Source organism: Habropoda laboriosa, unplaced genomic scaffold, assembly GCF_001263275.1.
Source record: "Habropoda laboriosa isolate 0110345459 unplaced genomic scaffold, ASM126327v1 scaffold9, whole genome shotgun sequence".
NCBI lineage: Eukaryota > Metazoa > Arthropoda > Insecta > Hymenoptera > Apidae > Habropoda > Habropoda laboriosa.
This window is the reverse complement of record NW_017100191.1, coordinates 970,339-984,223: the sequence shown is the minus strand read 5'-3', so window position 1 is coordinate 984,223 and position 13,885 is coordinate 970,339. Positions and strand designations below refer to the sequence as shown.

General features: G+C 43.9%; 1 protein-coding gene across 1 annotated transcript; it reads left to right on the top strand.

Moving 5' to 3' along the window:
* The first annotated feature begins 2,735 nt into the window (after window positions 1-2,735).
* Window positions 2,736-6,078, top strand: LOC108580231. Its single transcript, XM_017943941.1, is given in 7 exon segments — window positions 2,736-2,752; window positions 3,368-3,439; window positions 3,441-3,459; window positions 3,490-3,555; window positions 3,557-3,641; window positions 5,689-5,854; window positions 5,934-6,078. Coding segments are annotated over 7 exon segments (570 nt in total).
* The last annotated feature ends 7,807 nt before the right edge of the window (window positions 6,079-13,885 follow it).

Below are 13,885 nucleotides of genomic sequence, written 5' to 3'. Positions count from 1 at the left end.
AAATTGTAAGAAAGTATTCGTTACATTTGAAAGCCCTCAGCAGAGATGGCGCCAACATATGTTTAGCTACCCCTAAATTAATCTCGTTTGTAATAAACGGCAGACAACCTCTTGGTAAATTATTTTATTGCTAAATACATGAGCTCTGCAAATTACATCAAGCCTTAATCACCATCATTCAATGTTTAATATTTACATACTTAAAGCGCTTACCTATTCAGATTTATGCAATATGCGACGCTACATTTCGAACTCGTTATACGAAGTATAGGAATATAACTTTATGTGCTTTTCTCTGTAGTATCAAAAGAAAAAAAAAAAGAAGAGTTTTAAGCGTTCTTTTATTGTGGTAAAAATAACAAATTTTTATGAAATCTTGATCTCTATATGAAATTTATTATTGCAAGTCAAATCTCATTACCGATTTTCTTAAATAATTCTAATTTTGTGAAAAATACCTCAGACGAATTATAAACATTCGACTGAAACTTCGGTGATTCAAGCTACTTTGAAATTCACGAATACAATTTTGAAACGGTAAAAAATGCGAAATTTGCAGAAATTAGCAATTCCAAGTGCAATTAGTACATTCGCCGCGTTCGAAGAGAGATAATTTGCAATTAACATTTGCATTATCAACAAGATAAATCGTTCTCTGTGTTTCGTCCTTCCTTCGAGAATAATAATCATTCAACGATATACCAAGAAATTCTCCCATCGAATGTACAACAATCTTCCCAAAATTCAGCTCGCTGAGGACACTTTTCACCTTCGAGCTTGTGAAAGAATTCGCGTTAAAAAAATTCACCGAAAACAATTCTGCAGTCTGAAATGACATTCGATTCGTTTCACCGCCGTTCCCAGCAGAAATACAAAATCCTAAGCGACAAATCATCGTACCACAAGGAAAGTTGCGCCGAGACGCATTCTACTTGTCGCTCGGCGAAATAAGGACGACAAACGTCGAAATCCTTCAGACACGAATCATCCCTATGGAAAGAAGCACTCGTTCACCTTGGAAAACGTTTCAAAGACACAGTTGTTCGACGGAAGACTCGTATTTTCAGCATCTCCTCCCCCCAATTCGCCGCGGTACCAGTTACGCGAGCATAGAGTATACCGCTCGGTCGCATTTTCCAGCAACAGCGAAAATAATGATCGAGCATCGATTGGGACATTTAAATTTCACGCTCTATAGAAAACAACGAGGACCTGCGAAACGCCGGTATTAACGTTAACGACGCCAGGATTCGGCCAGCATTTCGTCGAACGCGAAAATTAAATGATAATGATATCCTACGCCGACGCCGCGTGAAATACTTGCGGCCTCGAGCCGGGAACATTTATTTTTTCCTCTCTTTGCCCTCTCCCACTCTCTCTCTCTCTCTCTCTCTCTCATATTTTTACTCTCTCCCCTTTTCTCCATGCTTTCGTTCTCTGTCCACCCTTCGTCCCTTTCCACCGTGCGTTTTTTGTTCTGTAAAAATCCTCGTTAACTCGAATCACGATTCCCGCGCATTATATGAAGTCGGTACCGACTTTCCACTTTTCCCGGGCTAAATAAATCGTTAGAGGTGGTTCGGTAGCCCGAGCGCGGGCTAATGGCGTTCCACTTATTATTCCTCGACGCGTGTACCCGCCGGAAACCGGGGATTAATCAACGTTCGAAGGTGAGGCAACCGATGACACCATCGAACGGACACATAATTGACAGGCTTCCCGCGATACAGCCGGCTCGAATCCGCCACTTGGATTCCGCCGGGGCACGGACAAAATGGCTGAAATACGCACCACCGCGGCAAAAATCTTCTCCGACGCTTTTTTCTCTTTCGTACTTCGTCCACGGAGATAAAAAGAGTACGGCAGCAGCGGCGAGAGCAGACTGTGTAAATAATACCGCGATATACAGGGTGAACCGATAAGAATTACCGCCTCGAAGATCTTCGGTATCGCGAAAGTAGACGAAACATTTTTCAACAAATCTACCCAAATTTGTAGAAGTCTACGGGTGTACTGAAATAGTATAAAAGTGTCAAATAATATTCAGCGATTCTAACTAATAGCTAACTTTCCAACGCATCTTCCACGCTATGCGGAATTGAATATCTGCGGAGTGAAGGAAGTAAATGGAAAATTTTTCCAATGAGAGTTGTTCGCTGTGAAACGGACCATCGTATCTGGTCGTAATAATTATCTTTCTATGGGTGCAGTCGCTGAAGAGACCTGAAGATCATCCCCCTCTTCTTTAATGACGTGCCATGTTGATCTTATTTGTTTGTTAATGACGACCCTTAAGGTGAATGCAGAGACTTGTGACAGATCAGCCAAGGCCGTGGAAGGTTGATGACATTGCTACTGCTGACTGAATTGATCTTTAACGAAGTCAGAATTTATCGAGGCACATGTGCCTCGGTGACTTTAACTGACATTGTGTTGTAGATTTTTGTGTTGGTCTTAGAGGCTGTTGTTAGTAAATAAATAGAAAAGCAAGGTTGTCTTTCATATCTCTTCAGCGACTCTACCTGCGAAGCAATCGTTACAACCATACGACGACTTATTTCATGCAGAACAATTTTTAATGGAAGAATGTTTCCCTCACTTTCATGGTTCCGGAGATATTCTTATTAGTCCACCGTGTGTAGCAATGCTACGTCAGTTTCAAGTCGTATTTTCGAACTTCACCATAGAGACAACAGACTGAGTCAAAATGACCCATCGACAACTTTCCACAAAAAATGAAAGTTCGACACCGGTAAGTGTCATCGTTCCTAACTTTCCCACATTATTTTCTGCTGGTATACTTCTACTCGTATCGATACAAATCTAATTTTCCAATCACGTTTCACCCAACAGAAAGATTCACTTTCGCGAAGTCGCCGATGGGTCTTTTCTGACCCGACCGGGCGTTCTAGCGTTAAAAGACGAGAATTATTACAGCAAACGAATCTGTCGAAAAATACGCCTGTCGCCTCTGTTCGTATATTATAATGGTACATTAGAAAAATCGCACAATGCAAATTGTTTTGTTCGAAGAGAGCGTTCCTTTCTCGAGCCGTCACCCGAGTAGAAACCAAACACTGCAACAACAAAAAGATCATTACGGGCTCCTCTAAATCGTAGCTGGACGCATAAAAAAACAGAGAGAGAGAAAAGAAAGTCGCACAATGGGAGTAGCGATCGGATGAAGGCAGAGAAAATCCGTTACATGGCCACGATGGGAGAAACGTAACAACCCGAAAAATCACGTACATTACCCGGGACAATAAATTCTATTGGTCGTTAGACCCTCGATGTTCACGCTGGGGGATCCCCTAATCCTGTCCTAACACCGTAATGTCGTTACCTTGTTAAATAAATGTCACTGCAGGAGGGGTTGTTCGGGGCTGGCCAGTCGGTCTACAAAAGACCAACCCCTAAAAATTGGGCCAACGTCCGTACAGCTCAAAATGGTGGATGTACGCGGCCGCCTGAGAAAAGAAGAGAGGCCAGACAAAAGAAGTGACGTTCAAAACGACTCTGCAATCTTTCCACGGCAATGGCCGATTGCAACCTAACCCCCGTCAGAACGAACGGTTCGTATCGTTTTTTTCAATCACGAGATAATCGCGTGTTGATGAAGTATGGAACCGAACGATTGCACCGTTTGCAATAGGCCTCACGATTCCGATCTCACGGCTCGTTTCTGGTGAACCTCGATCCTTCTGTCATCGGGGATCTTTCGTCGATATGAGCAAATATTTACCGGTAGGAATTCTGTGAATATTTCAATATCCTCCGCGATGGATGCTATTTCTCGTTTTCGCGCGGATTGCTGGAAACGGTTGAATTCTGTTAATTCTTCTATCTGCCCTCTGATCGATGAAGTTTTTCGTTTGCTTCAGGATCGTTGGAGATAATTGCAATTATTTCCCTGTATCGGTGTTGACAAGTGACTTGTTAAAGTTGAGGTTACTGTTAATAAGTTTCTAAGATGTTTAGTAACACTTTCCGTTACTGAATGATTATTTCTTCAGAATTATAGCATCTAAAGAAGTTTTGACTAACCGCTGGTTATTATTAACGAGTGTCGTTGAATGATTGATACAGTAGGTACGTATTTCACGGTCTATGAAATTTCCGTGTAATTAGAATATAGACGAAATTTTGTAGGAATAGGAAAGAAATGTATTTTAATATTTGCTACGTTCAGAAAAGTACGATACTTTTGTGTTGTACCACGAATTACACCGTTACAAGTGATCGTTATTTCGACTACAATCTACCTGAAGGTTGATTAAACATTCCGCGAGAAATATCAATGCAAACGACGAGGTGCTGTGTGATGAAAAGTGTGAAAAGTGTCACGGCTAAATATTTAGCGAGAGGCCTAAAAGTAGCGAAGAAATGCGCCATTGCGACGGCAAGCGTTATCCGTGAATGTGATCTCTTGGATTTCACTTCACCTTCTTCCACGTCTCCCTCGAAATTCAGGAGTGCTATAGAAATTTACAACGAAGTTACAATTATAACCGGTAACGATAATTTCTCGTTTCGAAATAGCAAAACGTGAGAAACGTTTCGCAAAGTGGGTAGGTGTATTCACTTCGAGCAATTCACTCTGTGCGCTTGGAAAAAAACTGCTGTTTTGCAAATATTCATCCGACGAGTGTTTTCACAGCTTCGACAGTGATGCAAGTCGATGATTATCGGCGACGTCGGTTTTTCACGATTTCGAACAACAACGCGATTCTTCGTTCATCCGGTCGAGATGCTTATCTGAAATTTACGTGCACCTGGTAACAGATGTTTTTCATATGAACGACAATCGAGATCAGTATCTCTGTATCCTTTGTTTGACTCGTCGTTTGATATTCATTCGATAACGAACTAGACAGTTTCATGAATTTATCCGAACCTGATAATACCGGTGCGTACGTCAATAGACAGCGACGCTGTGGCGGTGAAAACAATGAAGAAAATCTGTCTTTTCTCTCTTGAGTGTGCGAAATTGAATTTCATCACCGAGTAGTGTAATAGAATCATCGTCGAATTTAGGAGTCTGTAACCGCAGAACGAAAGGTGAATTGGTTGAAAATAATTGTCAAACTGAAAACCACTTGGCTGTGCTCGCGAAAAATTAGGACGATTAAAAGATCCCGCAGAATAATTCTTCTCCTCGAACTATGGAAAATTGAATGGCAAAGGGCGAGAAATTTAATAGAACCATCATCGAATTTAGGCATTGTGAGGCAAGAATCCATTCTGAGCGCATTGAAAACGATCGCCGTCTGAAGACCACTTGCCAGTACCCTCGATCTAAGCATCAGCGCTGAAAAGCACCGTCTCCAATCTCCACCCTCGATAATCCTTTCCAAGCATCGCCGTTTCAACGCAACCGGCGAGGCCCAAATAGACGAGAAACCTTGGGCGGCAATTATGCTCGTCAGGTGTGAAAACGGGCGATACAATGAGGAAGAGTCTAGAAAGAAGAGCTGACGACGACGGCGGCAGGATCCTCCTTGAGGCTGTCAGGACGAGCGGCAGACCACAGGAAGGCCATTAGCACCGTATCAACGACTCAAGGGCAACAGAGATAGAGGTAGAGATAGAGAGAGCGAGAGAGAATGAGACTTTAGGTCTAGCCTTTAAGCGCCATTTTGCTTTTCAATTTTCAGTTGCCGCAATGCGCGCCACCCCCCTAGGCCTAAGAGAATCGTCCGCCCGCTACTGTCACTAATTCCTCAATGTTCTTTTCTGCGGGGTCTAATGCCAGCTGGAGGCTATGCGGCTGCCAAAGCCAGGATATAATGCGCGGAAGAGCAGGGGGAGGACGGTGGCGGAGGGTGGAAAACGAAGGAAGCCGCGTAGCACACGCGTGTGGACTTACGCTCACCCACGCACCTAACGTACGTAAACACACACGTGCACGTAGATAGAGAGAGTGAGTGAGAAAGAGAGAGAGAGAGAGAGAGGCCGGCGGCCGAAGAGAAATTTTACAGCGCGACAATCCACAAGGTACGAGAAAATAATTGCAAGTTCCGTCAGCGACGAGCTGCGAGGGTGGTTCTGGGAGGCGGAAGGGGGAGTGCAGGGTGGTAGGAACGGGGGACAGAGACGGATGGAGTTTCGAGCGGTTTTCTTGCCGCAGGAAGAAGCAGCCGAAGGGAAGGAGACGTGGCGCGAGCCTCGCTAGCGCGACAGAGACAGAGAGATCCAATTAAAAATATTACACATTACCCGCTACACCGCTAAAATGTATTTACTGTTTAAAAGCAGCAGAGACAGAGGGGGCCTGACTCTCTCGCCCACACACTCGAGATTCGCGCGCATAATCCTTCGAGCCTCGCGCCTTCTTCTACTCGTGCCTGAGCGCTTACGCGTTCGCGAACGCAATTCTTTGCTTATGGATGTGTGCGGCTGATAGGGCAACGTATTATGTGTGCAGTCGCGTGTTACAGCCTCTGGTAATGTAGAAGTTTCAAGACGTTTCACTGCGTTCGCGTCGAGGTGAGCTAGGAATATTAATTTGCCCGATCAACACCGATCGAACCTTTTTCGAAGATTCTACGATTAACCCTTTACGCCCTGGACGAAAATTGTGTGTTTCAAAATTGCTCGTAATCTCCTTAATATCCTCCATCTCGCACAACTGCTTCAAATATCAATTTTGAAAGTCAACTTCTATAAATGACGTTAAAATCCATTTCGAAGAATTGTACAAGTTGGGAGATTCTACGATTAACCCTTTAAGCTTTGGACGAAAATTGTATGTTTAAAAATTGCTCGTAATCTCCTTAATATCCTCTATCTCGCACAACTGCCTCAAACGTCAACTTTGAAAATGAACTGCTGGAGATGAAGTTAAAATGAATTTCGAAGAATTCTACAATTACAATCGTAGTTACGCGATTTCGTTGTAGTTGTTTGAAAGTTTCATAGAAACTTTATACGTGAATACGTGAATATGCCCGTAGTACGTGTACGTGTGATTGTGAGTAATGAAAATCCAAGTTGTGCACACGGCCACCATTAATCCAACATGTAGCAAAGTGAATTGGAAACGCGAACATCCTCCGAGACACGTTGCTTTGGACTTCTTTCCCTGTTTCACGATATTGTATCACGCGTGTGGATACATACTTTAACTCACGGATCTGTCGGCTTTGTGCGCATTTTTTTTCTTCATCGCGAGCCTCGTTTGCTCGATAGTCAATTTTGGAGGTTTCTTTTCCAATATGTACAGGCTGAAACGTAGAGCCAATGTGAAGTCAACTATTCTTTCCTGAATAGAAACCGATAGGATATTCTCTACTCTAACGATAACACCTAATTCTTCTACGTTTTCGAATAAATTCACGTGATCGATTCGCGTATTACTAGATCAATTAATTCACACCGTCAACGACGCATGAATAGGCGCGTATCGAGCTTGTAACATCTCGTTAATTGTGTGTAACATCAATTGAAGTGGGAATTGGTCAGGCTGCAAATTGATAGCGAATTACATCGTTCGCCTGTCAGCAAACCGGAACAGTAGAAACCAAAATGAACGACTCTAATCCAGCTAGCAAACCTAAATAGTGAAACGTCAAATCTCAGTGAGATCAGATCGAACATTGAAACAAAAATCATTCCGTTCCCTATCGAACCTACATTTCAATCATAAAAATGGTAAATAAACACTAAATATTCGATCGTTTCATAAAACACGATACAGAAACCCGAGATTATCGGATCTAATGATATCGAGAATTTCTACGAGAAAAACATACGACAGCAGGAAAACTCAATCACTAGAAATAATAGAAAAAAATCAATCGTAAACCTATACGAGCTAATAAATCGATCCCCTTTCATTTTTTCTATTCCCGTGTCATCAACTTCCGAATGATTAAACAAGAACCATTGGAACCGGAAACGTAGGAGAAGAAGAACCATTTTCTGATCTCTGCCCTGTCAAAATAATCGAGTAGACTGAATCGAAGGCAAGAAATCGATCTAGATCCTCTAACGCTGGTTTCATTCACGGATAGTTCAGACGAAGGAGGAATTCTCGATTCTGTCAGCGAGATCCAAACGCAAGAAACGGAACACCGGAACGTTTCTACGTCCAGCGAGCTATCGGATCGATGGCCAGCGCCGATATTGAAGGTGACATGTTTTGAAACACACCCCTTTCATCGGTGCCCGTTTCTTCGTTTCTATGAGCGTATTTAGGAGGCGGTTTCTTCCCACGTGCTTGCCCAAGAAGGGATATACGTGTCGTGTTACCCCGGTGTTCTGTTGCCGCGCGAACCGCGTGCCCACCGGAAGAAATTTTGACCGGGAGAAACCCGAGACTTCGATGGATCCTTGTTTCTCCATTTTCATCCTATTCCGTGTCATCTTCGATCCAGCTGAAACCTTCGATTGACTTGTGATCGATCTTACGTATGCAGTATTCACTTCTCCACCGTTTCCCGGTGTAAATCAGGAACAGACAGCGGAATAAGAGGTGCGAGCCCTTAGAAAATTAAGAGAAACGAGGAATGTCTTTCTATCGATGTAATTGTAAATATGATTCTGACGAGTATAAAATAGAAAAAGGAAATAAATAATTTGTAGTTTGAAATTAAACGTGGTCTTGTTCCGTCGAGTTGTTTTACTTCTTCGAGAAATATCGAGATACGTTTAGGTCCGAAGTAGAATCACAATGGTGTCCAAGCGTGGAGCCAATAAAATATTCCACTGACACCTCGTGTGTTCGAATAGATTTCAGGATGGTCGTGCGACCTGCCATGTATCTGAAGAGGTCCATTTAAACGTCCCTCTCATGTCCTCGCCGGTGACATTACATATCCGGCCAGGTATCGTTTGAATAAGTTAATTAAAACAGGTACGGCTTTCAGTTTGGCCGAAAACAAAGGCGCTCACTGTCAAACCAAACCAAAATAAGAAGCATTCATGGCGGTCCGTACTGGTTCGTTCGTGACACCCACACGTTCGTCTCGGAGACGGAAAGAGCCTCTCTTTTTTTCTGACAAGAGTGCGTGTCCACATTTATTATTTTTCCTTCGAGCACTTCGTACACCACAATTATCGAATCTGACGCGAGCAAGGACGTTCTCTCTCGAAGACTCTCGAGAGAACCATATGGTTCTGCACCATCGTCCATTTCTAACGACTCTGTCACGCGGATTTTACTTTGAAAAGGGAAGTAATTTCGCAGAATAACCTATTGTCTTCTAATTTTTTCTTAGTAACCACGATGATTGAAGTATAATATTTTAATCATATACTAATTTTTTCTCAGTAGGTAACCACAAGGGTTAATATTTTAATAATAATCTGCCTTTTCAATTAAGACTAAGCTGTCCTTGCTATACGCATATTAATCATAATTTGAGCAACGAATCTGATTCAACGTTTTCACCAAAGTGTTGAAACACCTGACTGATAATGTTACTTTGGCGGCAATTGATTAAATTCCAGAGAAATTACAATATCCAGGGAAATGTACATTCAGAAGCTACTGAAAGATTTATTGCCCTGGAAGGACTTTAATTTTCGCACAGCCATTGCAATATTCGTGGAGCCACGAGGCGTATTGTGAATAGGAAACATGTCTCTTCTGGCACCCGCACGCCATTTTTGAAAGCGAGGTGAAGTGTTCCATGGGGTGTCGGTCTAAGACACTCCTTTTCGCATTAATTGAAAAAGCCGATGCCGCGAGACGCGGTGACACATCAAAGAGACTGTTTTCGTCGCTCGGTGCCATCGTGCAAACGAAATAATAAACAACATCTCGTTCGCGTTTTCTAATGGGATGGCAGCTCTGCACACCACATGTATACAGATTCAAACATTACGTCATACCAAAAGCTTTCCCTCGTTCTACCACCTGAATGAAAAATAAGGTTATACTTAACCTGTATCGCTGCCATCAAACGCAACGCTATTAACCCTTTCAGTACCACCAAGAAAATCTCATCGATTCAGGCTATAAATATGTTTCAACCTATTTCAGCGAACTCTTCGCAATAAGAAATCAATGTTATATCTCGTCTAATTCATAGCAACGATCATCTTTGGTCTCAGAGTGCTCGGCACTTGAAACGAAGCAAATCTCATCGGTACAGGCTGTAAATATTTTTCACCTATCCTACTCAACTGTTCTCAATAAGAAATCAAGATATATTGTGCAACGTCCTTTCTTTAGTTTGATATTCACACACATGAAAAAAAACAATTTAACTGGGAATTCACCGTATTCTCCTGACCTGGCACCAATGGATTTCCATCTATTTTTTAAAAGACAAAAGCTTCAGGCACACGGACTACCTAAAGTTAGCATTAGATCAGCTTTTAATCCAAAGGATAAGTATTTTCATCGCATATAACGGTCGATACAATATCATCGATTAACTGAGCTTCTGAAACGAGACTACTCATGGGACGACCTGATAATTCATAACAAACAGCGGTCATCTCTGGTTTCAGAGTGTTCGTCACTCGGAGGATTAAATCAAACACCCCTTTGAGTTCCTCACAAAAAGAAAAAAAGAGCAAACTGTTTGCTAAATATTTATCTCCACGTTCCTTCGCTACTTTCGCCCAAAATTCAGGATTTAGCCACGCGAAGGAAATTGTATTACCCCGATCACCTCGATCCACCGAGAATCTCCCTTCTGTGAACTATTACGGTCGTGTCGGACGCAACGATCAGGCCCGAAAAGTGACGTAGAACGAGGAAAGGAAGAGGTACCGTCTCGTGTCCGTCGGCGAAGAAAATTCGCAGGACTCGGTTGCATCGGCGTCCACAGCGAGGCGTGAAGACAAGCGAGAGCGCGGGGCGTAAGGTGCAATCGAGATTCGCGGCTGTTCCCCGTGTCTGCGTATCATGTACACGTTCACAGCGAAGCCGCATAGGTGTGTATATCCGCGTGTTTCAACGTGTCTCTGCATACATTATCTTTCCGCGGGGGTGACATAGCGGCACGGCAACCCCCTCGGCAGTGATCCGCAGCGCGGACGCCCCCTGTCCCCGCGCACTCCGCCGCGAGCCCCTTTCTCGCGGGCCGAGCAAGAGAAAAATGCGCGATATAAAAGGAAAAATTTTTCTTTGCCCTCTGATTGGCGGTTGCCGTGGCAACACCCGGGCCACCTCGGCCTCTAATTATTTCCAGACACTGAGAATCGAACGAGCTCTCCCACGAGCTGCCGGAATAGCCCGGCACACACATTTTTCCACCGTATCCATCGTCAGCATCGCGTGCTCTCCGCGGCTCTGTGGAGGAGCCAGAGAGAGAGAGAGAGAGAGAGAGAGAGAGAGAGAGGTGGAGGAGGAGGCAAAACCGCCACCACCTTTGCCTCTCGCCCTCTCCTCTTTCTCTCTCTCCGTCTCTCTTTCCTACCACTCACCCCTTTCTTCATTCTCTCTCTCTTGCTCTCTTGCTCTCTCCCTGTGCAACCACCGCGCGCTGCCTCTCGAGGGTGTTGATTGTTGATAGTCGTACCACTACACCACGGGAGCCAGAGATAGAGGAGAGGAGGGAGCGGGCCTGCCGCTGGATAGACGGATAGGTGATAGATGATAGAGGCTAGGTGGTCTTTAGCGCGGATTGCGGAGGACGATAGGTAAGAGCATCGAATTGCAGATCGCCACTGAATCGAAAGTGGAAGACTCGATTTTCTGTTAGTAGGAATCGCGTTTTGCTAAGATTAATCGTAGCTGAGGAGAAGCTCGTTGTTGTTGTTTTTCGCGGTTCGAAATTTGTTATTCCTAGGATTTAATCGATTTCAGGGATTAAAGTGTACCACGTTAAGGGCGAATCTAGGCGATAGCTGATCCTTTTCCCGATGAATTTTCCCTCGAAAATTAGGGAGCGTCTATACATCGTAGAGTACAGTGCTTCCTCGAAGATCTCGATAATCGATCGGTGATGGAATTGTCGTTAAATATAGGTAGAAATGAATTTTACTTTTCCCGACTCCGACAATAGTATCTTCACACTCTGTCCCTCTAATCAAACGCAATTTTCCGCAGGGCCGCGTCAAAGCGACGCGGTTGAAAGTCCGCGCGCAGAACGCCAGTAGACTGCGATTCCGTAAACGACAGAACTTTTCACAGCGCATTTCCAACCGCGGAACATCAAAGCTGTTTTGTCGTTCGTCGTTCGCCGTCTCGTCGCCGGTCACGCTAAAGCACAGAGCTGCATCCGCGGGAAAAAAATGATCAAGGAAACCTATATTCCTCTGGCGAGCGACAGAGCCGTGAATTTTAATGGACGACGGGCGGTCGATCTAATGAAAAATTTCTGCCAAACGAGAAAATTGTCCGATGAAACGGCTGGCCTTTTTTCTTCTTCTCGTTTTTTTATTCTCTTTCTCTCTAGACAGACGTGAGCATCTTCACAGCGGTACCTACCCGCGATGAAAAAAAATATTTTCCCCAACCTTCTGCCTGCGCGATAATGCGCGTTCCTTCCGTGTTTGCGAATCTTCCAATATTCCCCTCGAGTGGCGACGTGGTAAACACCGGCAGAGAGTAAACGAAGTGCAACAACGACGTCGTTGTTTTCCTACTTGCTGACAGGGAGAGGTTCTACAGCATAGTAGAGAGGCAGATCTCACGTTGGAGGAAGCAGACAATGCGATTTTTTTTCTTTTTTTTTTTTTGCACGAGCTAACCAAAAGCTTGCACAACCATTGTAGCAGTAGAGGCAGTTTCGCCTAAATAATAGACTGCGTCGCGAAGTTTGCATCTAGGTAATTTCCACCGTGATTCCGCAGAAGGTGCCACCCTGAGAGCACATTGTCGTGGAAGAATGTCGAAACGCGAGAATACGCGTTCTTCCCCTTGCAGAGGAATCGCGGAAAAGAGGCTTCCCTCGTTTCGAAACGCGAAAACAGTGGCGCTCTGTTCTTCGATAGGCGACGCTAGTTTGGGGCACTCTCTCTCCTCCTGACGAGAAAACATCCACGTGAGAGTATTTCCCTCCGCCATTCGTATTTTGCGGTCGTTTTGTCGCACGGAATGAGAAATACAGGTCGTTTTTTTTTTTTTTACCGAACAATACAATTTTAATAAGAGAATATTTCCGCAACTTTAATTCTCTCTTCTTTTTTTATTAAAAAACGTATCGCTCGGTAACACGATTCACATCATTGTCACTCGCAAGAGAGGATATTTCTATAATGTACACTATTAATACACAACGTCCACTGTTTATTCTTCTGTTTTTTTTTTTTTAATAAAGAAAGGTACAACTGATTGGTAACACGATTCGTACGATAGTCGTTCACAAGAAGCAGGCCGATGTAAGTACGTTAGGCGATTCGGTAATGAAAATTTAAGAAACATCGTCGAGGGAGAACTCTCGTACGAAAATAGTTACAACATCAAACGCTCGATATCCATCAGCGTTCGATTCACAGGTATTCATAAAATTGTACATGAATGGCGACAAAAGGCTACACTTTCCCGGTCTTATTCACTCCACACCATCTTCGAACGTCGTACAAAAGGGACGATGTAAATGTTTGATAATTCTAGACAGGAAATCCAGCGAACGATCTCGCGCTTTGTGCCGGCAGAGTGGAAAACGCTTGAAGTGAAAAGCGCGTGAAAAAACAGGCGACGCGACACCGCGTCACGAGACAATTTCGAATTTCAAAATATCCCACAAACACGATGGGTCAAGCTCGGATCACAATGAACGACCACTGGCTGGATGACGGAGTGGGGGGGTTGAAGGAGAGAATGAAGGCGTACGGAATTGAAGGGAACAAGATGAAAAGGCTCGCTGACAAGTTCTAGCCTACGTGGCCTCGGGTTCATCTCAAATTTCAAAACTCGATTCTTCGACAAATTAGCACGGACATTGAGGAGGTGGCAGACCCCTTGAACGGACCCGTTTTCATTCGA